The sequence below is a fragment of the Alligator mississippiensis genome, chromosome 3, assembly GCF_030867095.1.
Source record: "Alligator mississippiensis isolate rAllMis1 chromosome 3, rAllMis1, whole genome shotgun sequence".
Lineage (NCBI taxonomy): Eukaryota > Metazoa > Chordata > Crocodylia > Alligatoridae > Alligator > Alligator mississippiensis.
The window spans coordinates 156,466,673-156,482,301 of NC_081826.1; the positions used below are offsets into that span (position 1 = coordinate 156,466,673).

Here is a 15,629-nt window from a genome sequence, read left to right on the forward strand (position 1 = left end):
ATTGTAAAATTTCATAAGACTACCTTCAGAAAGAACTGTGAGTTTCCAGGGGAATGATTGGAAGAGGTCATTAAGAAATGGATTCTTGGTGACCGCCAGTCTGCAGGTTCACTGCTCCCATAGGAGAGGGTGCATGTCTTCTTGGTTGCCCAGTAAGTGGGTAAGGCTGGAGGTGGAGCAAAGAGTTGGTGAGGCACATGCCTCTCTCTCCCCATCTTCAAGGGCTCAGCACATTTCCTCAGAACTTGAATATGGCCAAAAATGTGGGACATTCAAATCTCCACGCTTTGGAAAGTGGGATTCTGGAGCCAGTCCCATGGAGTGGGGCTGGAACTTCTGCAAAGGCAAAGACTTCTACAAGGAGGACTATTTACCCTGCAACATCCTCAGAATATTTATGGCAGGGGTTGTCACCTGAGGGTATGCATACACCTAGGGGTACTTGGAAAGATCCTAGGGGGTACATGCAGGCAGGTGGGGATGGAGTGTTGCCACCCACACCCCTGCTCTGCCACCTCCCAGGAGCAGGGCCATTGGAGGGGGGGGGGAGGAGGGGGAGGGCAGCGGTGTCCCTCTGCAGGCTGCACAGGCACCGGCCAGCCAGCCGGCTGTGGGGGGAGGTATGGGGGAGAGCTTGCATGCGGCAGTGGCCACCGCCACCCAACGCTGCCACTGCTGCACGCCGCTTTCACATGGCTGGTCGCACATGTGGCTACATGGGCTGCTGATGGGCCGCCAGCAATTGACCGGGTGTGAGGCCCATCATGATGGGCAGCAAGCGACTGGCCGGGTGTGAGGCCCATCAGCAGCCCACAGAGGCATACGTGGTGGTTGCAGGCAGCAGCAACAGCCATGTGTAAGCCCTGCCACCCTCCTCCCTGAGAAGGGGTACATTTCTTTAAAAAGGTTGAAACCCCCTGATTTATGGTACTGAGGACCAGGCCTTGCTTACTTTCTTCCAGTGGGGTAGGGGGACACACTTGTGCTCCCTCAGATTTCCTAGGCAGATCCATCTCTTCCCTCCTCTGTGTCCTGCTTTCATATCTCTTACAATACGAACACTTACACTTTCCCAATCCTCCTCTCTCTCTTTCTCACTCTCCCCTTGCACTGCAGGCCAAAGATCCTCCTTATGCTGGCTCCAAAGGTTTCAGAGCCTGAGCAACTCCATGCTCTTTCAATCTTTCTCGTGCCTTGCTCTCTGATACTCTCTAACAGAATAATCAAATTGGAAACCCCACAGTTTCTACTATACACAATTTATATTCATCCTGTAGACTATAACGTAATAGAAGGTCAAAATAATTGTGGTTTTCTTTCTCTTTTGTCCCTAGTCACGGTACCAAAACCAACTAGCTTCCATAGGACTTTTCATTAATTGATCTCAAAACACCTTACAAAGCATTATCATCTCTGTTTTTCTTGGAATTAGCATTGTTGGACTGCACTGGTAAGATTCACAGCAATCTCTGAAGCTTGCTGTAATACTTCATATCACGGGTGTTAAAGATGTGACCCTTAGGTTGGATCCAGGCTGCAGAACTGGTAGAGAGGTTGGGAATTTGTGGGTGAGACCTGCTGTCAAATTCCCACTGGCAAAGTTCTGACGGGAATGCATGTCACTGGCAGGGGTGGAGGGAGAAGCAATGGCTCTATTAACTGCCATACTACTGCTGCTGGGTCTGGATCTGACCCACGGGGCTCTTTGTGGACCTGATTTTGACCGCAGACTCCTGTTTTATATGAAGCTTGGTGAACAAAAATCCAGCCTGAAAATCTTGGCTGCCAGGTGCATGAGGCTATGGACCAGTCTCCCATAGGAAATAATGGAAGATCCATTATTTGTGAGAGCTGGAATTAGACTGGACAGGTCATTCTCTGATTTAAAAAAAATCCCCAATTTTTGGTAAAAAAAAAAAGTAACCCCAAATCCACATTTTTCTATGATAAAAATGAAACACCATAATACATATATATTAGTGGTGTTTCATTTAAATCACGGAAAATGTGGATTTGGGGTTACTTTCTTTTAACTGAAAATTGGGGATTTTTTTAAATCAGAGAAAACCAGGATCCCTGGTCATTCCACTGTGAACCTAGAGAGGAACCATTAAAAAACTGACATTTGCCAACAATGTAAACCAAACTCCCCCCCTGGACAGGTACTGGAAATAACTTTGGTATCTTTGACATCACCTAGGCAGCCACCGCTGACAACATTTTGTTTTCATGGCAGCTAGTGTAATTTGTCTTTTCCTCTGTCTAACGTCTAAGGCTCTAATAAACTGCAATGTCACCATATTGTTATATTTACTGTCCAGTACCATGCCCTTTCAAGACATTAGAAATCACAACAGTGATGCATTGCATATGTATCACAACCTGCTTGTTCTATCTTCTTGAACCATGGCACCAGCAGTTGCTATTCTTATTACTACCTGGCTCCTGAATTCATACAATTAATTGTTGGCCCAGTGATAAGTAGGCTGACTGGAGACCATGAAACTCTAGCATGGTGAGCCAATGCAGATGTGCATCATTGGAGAGATCTGTGGTAAGACAGAAACCAAGAAGAACCCACCACATAATGAAAAAAAAAAAAGGAGTAAAGGATCATCTCAGCCTAGTGGCCCATCAGGCTAATGCAGTTAAAGCACACCAGTGTCTCTCACTAATGGCAGGCAAGTGATGTGGCTAGTATCACATCCAAAGAGCCTTGACACCCAAATTCAAATGACTACAGGTGTGACCACTAGAAACACCCTTTGGCAAAAGTTTGGAGCAAGGTTTAAAATCACAGGTCTGGAGCCATAGCATGATACCTTCACTGTCCTGACTCTATATTCCTGAGTAGGACAGGCAGGTGGACAAAAACTGTGGATAGATCCCAAAGTCTTCCCTCTGGTGTGTGTCTATATTATGTAGCTTCTTTTTGCTCCAGGGGAAGTTTAGGAGGGAGAACCCAGTCCTAAAAGAACTGAGGCCATTCAGCTCTGAGTAAACACCCTTGACCCAACAGAGATGACGGAGAAGCACATACATACAGCATTGTCAAGCGACAGAGGCAGACATGGGGTTCCAGTGTATGTTTTCTATTCTAGGAAGACACAGTCCATGAGCTCCAGGGCAACACAAGAATTAGTCATCTGAGTGGCCTTTGTATGTATGAGGTAGGCTTCTTGTTCCTGAGCATCTCCAGTTACTACATTGCAGTTAAAGGTATTAAACAAAAACCTGGGCTCACACCTGCATCTTGCTCTTTAATATAAGATAGACCAGGTACCACAGGACTGGAAAAGGGCCAGCATAGTATCCCTCTTAAAAAAAAACAAAAAGGAGGATTTGGGAACAACAAATGAGTTAGCCTCACCTCAATACTTGGGAAATTACTGTATCATATCCTACAGAAGGCTGATCACAAGCAGTCAGCATGGATTTATGAAAAAAATGCATTGAAAAAACTTGACAAAGTAACTGCTTGGGTGGATGAAGGGAATGTTGTGGATATAGTGTATCTGGACTTCAGCAAGGCTTTAGACAAGGTCCCACACAATTTTCTCATAAACAAATTGGAGAAATACGGGTTAGATAAAAATACTATAAGGTGGGTAGATAATCGTCTCAACAGTAGCAAGCAAAGGATAATTATTAAATGGTGTATGTTAGAATGGCAGGCGGTTTCAAGTGGAGTCCCACAGGGGTCTGCCATGGGCCTAGTGCTGTTCAACGTGTTTATTAACGATTTGGATGTTGGCATAGAAAGCTCTGTGAGCAAGTCTGCAGAAAACACAAAACTGGAAAAGACTGTGAACATGTTGGAGGATGAGAGCAATTCAGAATGATCTCAACAGACTGGAAAGTTAGGCTAAAGGTAACAGGATGACATTCAATGCAGACAAATGCAAGGTGCTACACCTCAGGAGGAATAGTAATAATAATAATAAAAAAAGGTGACACCTGGCTGGATGGCAGCACTATAGAAAAAGACTGATGCCTTGGTAGACTACAGACTTGATATGAGTCTGCAGATGCAGCCATACAAAAGGCCAATGTGGTTTTTGGATGCATCAATAGAAGCATTAAGTGCAAGACACGGGAGGTGATAGGGCCTCTCTACTTGGCACTGGTTAGGCTTTATTTGGAGCACCAGGTGCAGCCATGGGCGCCACATGTTAAAAAGGACATGGAGAAGTTAGAGAGGTCCAGAGGTGGGCAAAAAAGATGATCAAGGGCTTGGAAGGCAAGGCATGTGAGGAGAGGGTGAAGGAGCTAGGCATATTCAGCTTGAGAAAAAGGTGCTTAAGAGGAGACATGATAGCAGTCTTCAAACACCTGAAGGGCTGCCATAAAGGAGGAGGGAAGCACCTTTTCTCTCTTGTTGCAGAGAGGAGGATGTAGACCAATAGCTTAAAGCTGCAGCAAAGTAAGTTTAGATTGGATATCCATAAAAACTTCTTCACTGTGAGAATAGTGAGACAATGGAATAGCAGACTGCCTGGGAAGTTCTGGACTCTCCATCACTGGAGGTGTTCAAGAAGAGGTTGGACACCCACTGGTTGGGAATGATCTAGGCATAGCTACGCCTGTGTTCTACTACGGGTATTCTCCATGCTTCTGGGCTTTGCTGGTTGCTTCCTCTCCCCTCCCTGCTACATGTGTCACGGTGTTTTTAAGCTTTCCTGAGTGGCATTGGGTGTTGGCCACAGCCAAGGCTGAGGATTTTGACTGGGGTGTGCCAATGCTCCTGCTTGGAACAAAATCAGAGGTTCCTGGCTAGAGGGTCTTGCCCCTCCACTTAGGGTTAGACTGATCACCATATTTGTGGTTTGGAAGGAATTTTACTCCACGATCAGGTCAGTATGGGCTGTGGGATTTTGCCTTCCTCTGTAGCAGGGACATGGCTCTCTTTCCCGGATCCCTTCAGCATATACTGACAGCACTGCATAGAAGCAGGATGTTGGCTGCTGTGGTTACCCTCCTTTACCTGTGGCAAGTAAGGGTGTTTGGTCTGTGTTGTGAATTTATGTAGAAATTAGATTATGGTTTGTAAAGGATGGTTTGGATAGGGAAGATCCTACCTCAGGCAGGGGCATGGACCAGATGACCTCTAGAGGGCCTACTTCTCTTTGATTTTATGATCATAGCTTAACATTTGTAACTCTCACTACAATGCTACTGATTCCAGCAATGGAAACTGTGGGAAGTATCATTAAGTCAGTAATGACAGAATGATATCAAAGGTGAACAGGAACAATTTTATCAATCAGTTAACAGGATTCACATGGTCTTCATCAATATTTGGCATTTTGGTGAACCACCCATCCTTTGTATTTTGTTACCAAGGACCCGCAAAGGAATGACTTTTGTTGCAAATAAAACAGGTGCCTTTTTACATTGTCTTCTGGAGAAGAGAGAGGAAGGCGAGACAAGACAAGGCAGCAATCAGCCTTTAGGGGGCCTTATAATAGCACAGGTAATAATGCACATTCCTAAGGAACCAATCCACTTATGATAGATGCAATTACATTTGCATGTACACAGAGACCCCAATTGAGTATTTACTGAAATTTGTAAAGTTATGAGTAGCAAGGTCAAACTGTTCACACAATTTAATATTAAGTCTGCTTACATCAATGCATCCCTTAAAGGAACAAGATCCCTAAACAACACTGAGGGCCAAATGGTACCATGTCCCTGAATCTGCAGTGCCAACAAAGGGTTCTGTGTATTAGGGCCCAAGATTCATTTATATGAAGGCCTTTTTAGAGTGCTCTGACAATGCAAAAGGGTGTTAGCGTTAATCAAAATCTAGGCCATTCTCTGTAAGGCTGAAAAACCAAATTACCACCACTAAAGTAGCTGCCTGTAGTAAAATGGTAAGGTTTTTTTTTTACTAAGATCTATTTCTGGCACCTTCACGTTGACTTCTAGTCAACACTTCAGAAGAGTCAAGTAATTTTTCATAAAGTTGGAATCTTTTTCTTGAATAAAGAGGTTTTTTAGTGTGGGGGCTATTCTTTTTTCCTTTTGATGTGTATAATCATAAGAATTAACTGATTAGTAAAAGTGTAAGATTCAAATCTCTTTCTGTCCCTCTACAGTGAAACTGAACAATGTTACTAATCATGCTTAAGAGTTTTGCTTCATATACATTACCTAGCATCATGTGATGCTATCAAGCCATTATTGATTTCCTTTCATCTTAAAAACCGAATCATTATGCACTGTCAATTTATTTTTAAAGTTTGAGACATGAAAACCCATTGCCAAGTAGTTCCAGGACATTTTAAGCAAAGAATTATAAAAAGAAAAAAATAGTTTAGCTAGGAAATGTCACATAGGAGGAAGCTAATAATAGTAAAGTGCAACAGAAGAGGAAGTAGTGGATCTGTGCCACCTTTCTGGCACTATTATCCTGCACTGGTCAGAGGCCCAAATTGCTTCTGATTTACCTTAAAGCTGCTTTGCCTTAAGGCAGCTCTAAGTTGTACTGGAGTCAGCCAGCCACTGTACCAGTCATTCTGCCCTGTCACATCCTGCCCCTGTTCAACCCCTTTGGCACTCTTTACCTACATGGAATAGGGAGAAGAGAGAGACCAGTCAGCTATACCAGTTTAATATCACCTAGGGATCCCCCTGATTTAAGGACTTCTCTCCTGTTCCTTTAAGGAGTTTTCTGGTTGCTAAAGACAGAGCCTAAACACTCCCTTATTCACTTTGCATAGTTGCATCTTATAAAAGATGCAGTTTCCATAAAGAGATTCTCCCCAAAGAAATATTTTAATTGCATCAAGAAACAGTACCATCCCACAATTGCAACCAATACATTCTTAATGCCTTTTCTTTTAACACCTGTATGCCCTTGATGAGATATTCTTTCTCCAAGAAGCACTCCATCAACTGCTACATTGTTTGATCAGGCCTGTCTGCCCTTCTCTGCCATGCAGCCAGGGTGGCCTCTGCTCAGGTACTGTCTTCTGTAGATTACTATCACATGTTTTTTCCCTGAACTAGCTGTCTCATTACATCAGTATTGATCCAGAGTTGGGTTTCTGCAGCAAATCTATTACATTTCCATTAGCAAGACTGCAAATTATTAAAATACAAAAAGGTTTTGTTTATATAATTCTAGCTGCATGCCACAAAGCAAATGCACAAATACATACTAACCTGACACTTGACCTCTTTTAAGCCAAACTTTGCCTTCTCATCCAATGTCAGGAAAGTACTATATGCATTTTATAACCAAAGAATTATGTTGGCACTTCAAGATTGAGGTGGGGTTTATGTGTACTTTACTGAAATGCACTTAAACTACTGTTGCACTAAAAAGTACAAAGAAAGGTAACCCTCAGCAGAAGTCTGAGTGAATTAGAGAAAGTATTGGTCACACTGATAAAACACAGAGACTTATTGTTTATGTTATATAAACAATTTTAAACAGCCATATAGAACAAAAAACACTATTTATGAAAAGGTGGGCTAATGACACTGTATCAGAAATCCGTGCTGAAGAATGGGAGGCCATTTGGAACAATGGTCTTCACAAGTACATCTGCACAATAATAACAGAAAATTATTAAAATCCTGTATCAATGGTATCTCACTCCACCTAAAATTAAATGCATTTATTGTATAGGAACAGGCAAATGTTGGAGGGCATTTGGGAGGACTACCATGTGGTGGATGTGTCATAGAAATAAACTGCTTTGGAAGAAGATTGGAGACGGTGAGAAAAATAACTGGATGCCAATTATCAGTTAATCCCTTAGTCTCTTAAGGAACCTTCCTGAATGCTCTGCAACATATAAGTGATATAAGGAATTGATCACTCATCTTCTAATGGCTGCAAAAATTACAGTTGCAAAAGCCTGGAAGAGAAGTGACCACCCCTTCTAAAATCACTGACCGTTTTAGAAAAGTTTGGGATGTTTTAGTAATGCAAAAGTTGTCCTATGAAGTCAGTGTTCTCCAGGGGAGAAGGCAAAAATAAGTTCACTTGGAAATTTGATGGGTGTTTTTGGAATTTGCTAAAAAAGAATCTTCTCCTGTCTCCAAACCAGAATATTTGAGGAACTTTTTTGAGTATCAAAGTGCAAGTTCTATGACTGAACACTTAAGAATAAATTTAGCATCTTTTAAAAAATTTAAAACAGATATGAGAAGAAGATAATAAGATTTATGTTATGCAGAGTTCCAGGGAAAAAGAGGGGATGAATTATTGTATAGAGATGATAATGGAAATATTGAGGAACTGTTGGAGATTGTGGGGAGGAGTGGAAGGGAACATGACTTCTGTGGACTTTGATTAGCACAGTTGATAGAAGATCAATGTCTGTCTGTCTTTATCTGGGTGACTGGATATGTTTTTGAATGACAAATCTGTTATTTTGTATCTTGGATTTATTCATAAAAAAAGTAAAATAAGTATAACAGATAAAGAAAAATAATGATTATCATCCACTGCAGTGAAAATCCAAATACTAGGCCTATCCATTTTTTCAGGAATTCTGCCTGTGGCTTCAAAATGTATAATATAATGCAGCCCCAGACTTCACTTTAATAAGTAAATTATTATGTCCATCACACCATATATAAAAATGTATCATCTGTATGGAAGTGTATCAATATCACACAGACACGTATAAATAAAAATACCAAGGACTTCTTTAAGTTCAACACAGTCTGAACAAAGAACTAATTTTCAATTAGGCTTATAATGAAATGTTAAGATCAAGCTATTATTTTTTTTAATGGTTATTCACAATCTATTATGTCAGGCTGAAAAAATTACATTGTTAAGAGCAGAGACTTGAGAAACTATTTTTCCTCTAACATTGTGAGCTTTTCTTGACAAAATATAGTGAAAAATTCTGGCCCAAGTGTCTATAGATACAGTCTGCAGTCCTCTGGGGTATCACACCAATGTTAGTAAGGACAGAATTTGGCCTATTGATTTTAAATCATTTGTAGTCTTCTCACATACAAATGGAATCACTATTTCCATGCTTTTAACAATTTTTAAAAGGGAAGAGAGACTTTAAAGGAACCAAAACTGCTCAAAATGAGTCATATGAATCAAATGTGTGATTGCAGAAGGATCTAGAAAGATTTTATTATATGTTTGGGAAGATCTGAGCACTTTGGCCATGGCTCTGCTACTTGCAACTAATACAAACATCCACAATTTGTGGCATCGCAAAACATTATGTTCCCCTATTTTACATGCACATGCCCCACCCTCACATAGTGCACGTATGCACAACTCTGTTTTATTTTCAGTATTACTCCCCTTATTCACACATCTGCAAAGTCCTTATCAGCACTTGGCTAGTGGCTACTAGAGTGACAAGTGTCTAAGGATTATACAGAGACTGGATGGCTCGGTATATCAGCATTTGCTTGACCTTCCCTGGTTTCTGAAGGCCCAAGATATGCCCCTCAGGATTTCTAAAGCCAGACAAACATCCTTTGTCTCCTTACTGCACGTTTTAAAGCTGATATCTTATGCTCTTCTGAAATCTCATTAAACTAAAGGATTAGGGCCTAACCCGGTATGCATACATGGGGCCTCACATCATATGCATACATGAGAAACTCTTTATGATTAGTAGCTGTTGATGTCCATAGACATAAGAATCAGGCTATTTGAAAAAAGCTCATGCCTTTTAAAGCCTTATTCATTGGGACGTGAAGCACATCTAGCTCTGTGCTTTGGGGAAGACTACTCCTGCCTCTAACTTACAAACAAGCACTCTCCTGAAGACCCATCTATTAGATATAAGACCTTGCCCATGATCTCTAAGCAGAACTCCCTGGCTTGCATGGAATAGAGCAGTGGTTTTCAAACTTTCATAGTCATGGAACCCTTTCATATCACTTCTGATGTGAAACCCATACCCTTGTCCTGTGAACAGATGTGGAGCCAGGCGACCTGGTCCAGCAATGGTGGTGCACCACCTCCCAGCCCACTCTGCCATTACTCCCGATCTTTTGAGGAACCCCGGCTGATCTTTTGCGGAATAGTAGGCCTGAGTCCATTGTTCCCTCAGACAGATCTTTCCTTGGAAGGTGAAAAATTACTGGAAAGGGGAAATGAAATGGAGGTCAGGGAACAGACAGAGAAGGAAGAAATTAAATGCAGACACAGATAGGAGAATGAGAAAGAAGGAAAGAGACAGAGAGGTTAAGAGCAAAGAAAACAAGGTATGGAGTAGAAATATGAAAAATAAGTGCAATCTGCTGCAAAGCCACTTTAAGGCAAGTTTTTTATTCTTTAAAAGAAAAAAACCCTAAAATGGGTGCATTTACACTAAAAATTATGCCATCATGCATGGATTACTATGGGTGGAATTAAGATTGGTTTTTGAGCTATATAGTTTGGTTCTCAGATCTGGATTGGCTTGTTTTTATGCGTCTTTCTTAGTGAAAATGATACCATAGTGATTATTCTGACACTTTTCACAGGGAGAGACAGAGAAAGGCAGCAACTCACTGGGAAGTAGGAATCTGAGAAATGAAAAAAAAATAGCAAGAGCACCATCAAAGCTGAGAGAGGATAAATAACCATGGTTATTAATACTTTTCATCCTTACAATGCATTGTAAATGATAGCCAACTTGCACAACTCAGGAAGACATAATCACCTCCATGATCCCTTATGCAGAAATGAAACCTGGGAGAATGGACTGGCTGGCCCAAGGTGACCACCATCACCTGACACAGCCAGGAGAGGAACTCATATTTATCTCATTCTATGCACATCCTGGCAGTGAGGCAATGATGATGAGCCATTGCACCATGGTATGGCCTGACTCTTCTTCACAGACAGGCAGAAATGCCAAATTAGGCTCCTGCTATGGCAAAGACTAACGGCCTAACCCGACTGAAAGATTAGGCTGGGCCTGCCTGGGGTGAACCATAACAGCATTCCAGAGCTGTGCAATAGTCCTGGCTACCAATGCCATGCCCTTGGACCAAATTCAGTGCTGAGCGACAGTGATAAGAATCTAAGTTGCTCCAGGGAAATGGATTAAGTCCGGAGTGTTCCAACCCAAAAGCAGAATTTGATCCCTGGCCATACACCCTAGACAGTCCATTACACCCCAGTCAAACAAATACACAATGCTAGCAAGCCAGAGCAGGAGGGCCCAGTTTTTTGCTGCACTGAGCCTCGTCTTTGTTTCTAATGAAAAGCCAGAACACGTGTTTCATATTCACTTTGCACTGATGTCATTGAGTCAGACCCAAGGTGTAAAGGCAGAGGCTAATGAAGCCTTGTGACTGTCAGGAGAACCTAGACAATCCCTGGCTTTAATGCCAAGCCTAATGTTACCAAGATAATAAGGAAGCCACCATTGCTTCATGGATATCATTTACCTTCTATTTATCCTCTACATACATTCATCACCCCCTCTGACCTCTTCCCTGCTTCCTCCAAGTCAGATTAAAAACTTAAAATCGCTTGGATACATTTAAATAGAAAGTGAAACCATCTTAAAATCTATGAGGAGAGAATAGCTTGTATATTACATAGGTATAAACAAAGTAACAATTACTATTGTTGGAAACATAATAATTATAGTACTAAGAAACATAATAATTATAGTGCTATGAAACCATAACTATTATAGTACTTGAGGTATAGTTGCAGAATTGCATTTAAAATGGGGGGGGGAGGGGAAAGAGACAAGGTTAATTTAACTCCTGCATCATATTACCATTTTTAAGATCAATGTGATTTACCCAGCTTAGATTGTAGATTAAGGCATACTATATATACCCATGTAAATGAAACATCCTTGTATATAATTGAGCTAAGACTGGCATGCCTCCTACATATGTGAGCTCTTAAAAATATCAGCTTTTTCTTTTTGGTTCAGCAAAGGAAAACTATGAAGCCATAAAAGAAGAAAGGGGTATTTTGCTTTTGTTTCAATAGAATACAAAATATGATAATAGAAGGTTAAACTGATTTTGGGACCAACACAGCCAGAAACAATTCCTAGGGTTGTCTCTCTCCTACTTTCCATCCTAGACTCCAGGATAAAAAGAATCAATTAGCCCACAACAGAGTGACTGTGACCTTGAAGGATATGGCTTTAAACAAAATATGCTGAGTTAGACAGAAAAGAGAAGAAGAGAATAGGATTCTGAGACCCACAGACTGTCTGGTTGAGAAATGATATGTAAGTGACCAAACATGAGCTGTGACAATTTTTACTTTGCTCCAGATAAAAAAATTATCACTGCAAGAGGGAAAGCTCATGTGTTTTCTGTGAATAAATTACTTAGTGATGTCTGAAAAAGGGAGAAAGATTGATATGCACAATAGGGCAATCCAATTTACAAATGTTACATCCCAGGATATCATTCCCAGAATTTTATACTTGGCATAGATCAGGGTCTGTCAACCTTTCCAACAATCCTTTCTGTTCATAAAAAAGAACACATTTGAAATACAGCTGTAGAACTCTTGAGACATTATAAGGGGTTCCAAAAAGTTCTCTCTATGCCCCTTTGAACTCTCTAGCCAATATTTTTGCAACTTGCTTTTCTAACCTTACTTCCATAGGAAAACTGGGATGTTTGATGCCTCAAAACCTTGCCTGACTGAGGCTTTTAGGCAGTAGTAATTCTTTCCCATACAGTGGAACCCAAATAAAATCAGCTGCCACCCCCCTCTTCCTTTCTATCAGTATCTGCTTGGAAGTCACTTAGTAGATATCTATCTTTAAAAGAAAAAAAAGAAAAGAATTCCTGGATCCCCATTTATTTCTCACATGTAAATAAACCTGAATGCAGATATTGGTTTTTTTGCCTGTGGCTGCTCAAAAGATGATCTTTTTTCATTTTCTTCAGGCTTTGAATGATCAAGGGAAGGAAAAGACCTTTTCTAAACTACAGAATTTTGTAGGTATTTTTTGCTTGTGTGTGCACACATATTGCTCTTGATGTACTTCTCTGTCCTCCCCTGCCCCCTGGCAAATAATTTCAGCTGGATGGTAGTCTCTAGCCATTTTACCAGGTGTAGTAAGGAGGGGGGGGGGGTGATTTCAAAGACATCTGTGGTATCTTTAATGACACTTAAGAGACACACAGATGATAACTCTGCAAAGAAGAGTTTCTGCACTAATTACTTGTGGCAGACAAAAAGAAAACTTTCATATAACTGTCATGACTACACAGAGGCCTATGTGGTCCCCCTGCCTCAGGCAACACTCTGCTGGCTGACCCTTAAATGAACATATTAAGTTTCAGTGAAGTTTTCTCATAAAACCATTATCTTCAGAAAAGTTGCTTTTCACCTAACAGCTAGTGGTGGTATGCTATCAAAGTCAAAGGTGGCAGAATTCTGAAGGAGTATCTTTAAAATGGCCTTTCCAAAATGCTAGAATAACATCTAGCATTAAATTAATTAGGTCAGATGGAATGGGTGTTGCTGCACTGAAGTTGCTCAAGTACAGAGCACTGACACCAGCTGAGGACCTGACTCACTATCAATTACAAGATAAAATAAAAGGTAGTAGAAGTAATCCAAAATAATCACTGACCCTAACTGAATTCAATGGCTAAACCGATATTGACTTCAGTAGTATCAGGATGAGGTCCAATATGTATCAATCACCACAGTCACACTGCTACGTTACATCATGGGAATAAGATGAAACGTCTTCATTTATGGGAAATTTTACAACAGAGCAAGTTGCCAGTTTTCACCACTGCAGAACTCTCACAAGCACCAGCTCCATGTTCTAGCACAGCAGTAAGCTGTTTTTCCTTTAGCAAGAGCTGCACAATTTTACACAGTTTGTGGACTGGGATCCGGACTTGCTCCAATCTAACAGGATAGAAGGATGAGTGCCAAACAGATTCTCTCTCAGCAACTGATCATTTCATTTGCTGAAAATTATCTGGCTCCATGATTTTTAAAGGGCTTAAGAGAGACTCAACGGGGGGTCCCCATTCTGCATCTCTTTTCAGGCACAAGTGCTTCACTTTAAAACTCATCCCTTCAAACTCAGTGAGAAAACATTCATGAGCCTTGCTCAGCAGGATCACCTCCTTAAGAAGGGAAAGAAACGTGTGTAGATTTGTACTGTGATCTGGAGAGAAGGAAAATTACAACTGGCAGCTAAATTAACTCTGAACTGGCTAGAGTTGTTACAAATGTACAGTTAACCCTTCTCTTCTGCAATCCCTCACTTCGCCAGGAAGAAGACAAGGACATTTGTCAGCAATAAAATACAGGAAGCAGGAGTGCTTTGCAGACAGAGCAAAGATATTAGCAAGCGCACAGGATTCAGTGCCATATGCAACCAGAATTCATCAGTGAAATGGCCTGCTTGCTCCTGTAAAAAAGAGTGCCAGTGAAAATGTAAATCAGCTGATCCTTCTGTGCGGAGTATGCAGTGAAACAACTTGCAAAGATCCCTCTTTAGAACTGCCCTTGGACACAACATCTTTTAAATGCACTTTCTGGGCACAGCGGTACCACCAAACATCATTCCCTGATATGCCTGTTTAGCACAAATGTTAAGGATCTTTGGGGCACTCCTCAGAGCATGACACAAGTCGCACCTCAGTTTGTTTGAACTTAAACATGCAACATCATGTGCAAAAGGAAGATGCAGAACAATCCAAAATGAGCTTCTACTTACAAAGTTTTGGAGTTGTTTGGAGATTAGTTTCTGTGGCTTGTGCCTGAGACGCTGTGGTTGTCTCTTTCCCCTCAGGCTCCAGGGTGGGTGGAGGTAGCGAAGGTGCCATGGAGGACAACAGGGATAGATCTAAGATACGGTTATACAGAGAAGGCTGGAGAAAAGGCTCAGAGGACACCAGTGAGCTGTCAGCTTGCACTGTCACTTCAACCTTGCTCTCAGGGCTTGGTGCTGGGAAAGGGGAGGTGTGCAGCACCCAGGCAGACAGTGTAGTAGGATCCGCAGAAACCATCGGATCTTGTCCTATCCTCCCAGGGTCAAGGTGGGTAGGAGAGTCATACTCAAAAATCTTGTCCACAAACACCCACTTAAGGCCAGCGATGCAGAGGCAGAGGCTGACCAGGCAAGCCAGAATAGGGACGATGCAGATCTTTTCTGAGTTGAGACAGCCCCTCAGTCGCTCTGCCTCCAGGCATACACAGCAGGTAACAGCCAGGCTTGCTATGCCCTGGCCCCTCCTGTCCTCCGTTTGGGTCCCTGGCATGTCCTCCTCAGTGGGGAGCCCCTCAAGAGATGCGTCGGGGCTCAGCTGAGCCGAGGGGCTGGGGAAAGTCTCTGCAGCTACTTCAGACATATTTAAATCATAAATGCTCAACCCAGCTCACCTCCAAGAGACAGACCGTAACTCTATCGCAGTCCATTACTAGGAGACAGAGAAAAAGAAGAATCACACAGCTCTGCAAAATCATAGAGTGGGAGCCAGGAAAGCGTCCAAGCTCAGGATCATCACCCAAATCTCCAGAAGGTTAAAAAAACCACCTCTCCTCTATTACCCAAAACATAGAATTGCTTAGTAATTATCAAGCTCCTGTCTCCTGACCACTTTTATAATTCCTGAAATGCCTCTCAAGCCATCCCAGCTCTTCTGTGGGGGATAAAAAAACAACAATACAACAAAAATCCCCCAAA

At 41.8% G+C, this 15,629-nt stretch overlaps 1 protein-coding gene across 9 annotated transcripts in view; it reads right to left on the reverse strand.

Moving 5' to 3' along the window:
• Positions 1–15,629, reverse strand: part of NRG1 (neuregulin 1) — a 264,027-nt gene that overhangs the window by 135,423 nt on the left and 112,975 nt on the right. For 4 of the 9 annotated variants that reach the window (XM_059724575.1, XM_059724573.1, XM_019490781.2 and 1 more), the window contains exon 1: positions 14,661–15,316. The exons of the other annotated variants lie outside the window; for them this stretch is intronic. In XM_059724575.1, the coding sequence (XP_059580558.1) occupies positions 14,661–15,294 (634 nt within the window). In that variant the 5' untranslated portion in view covers positions 15,295–15,316. Of the gene's footprint in view, positions 1–14,660; positions 15,317–15,629 lie in introns of those variants that run through there. 9 annotated transcript variants of the gene reach the window in all.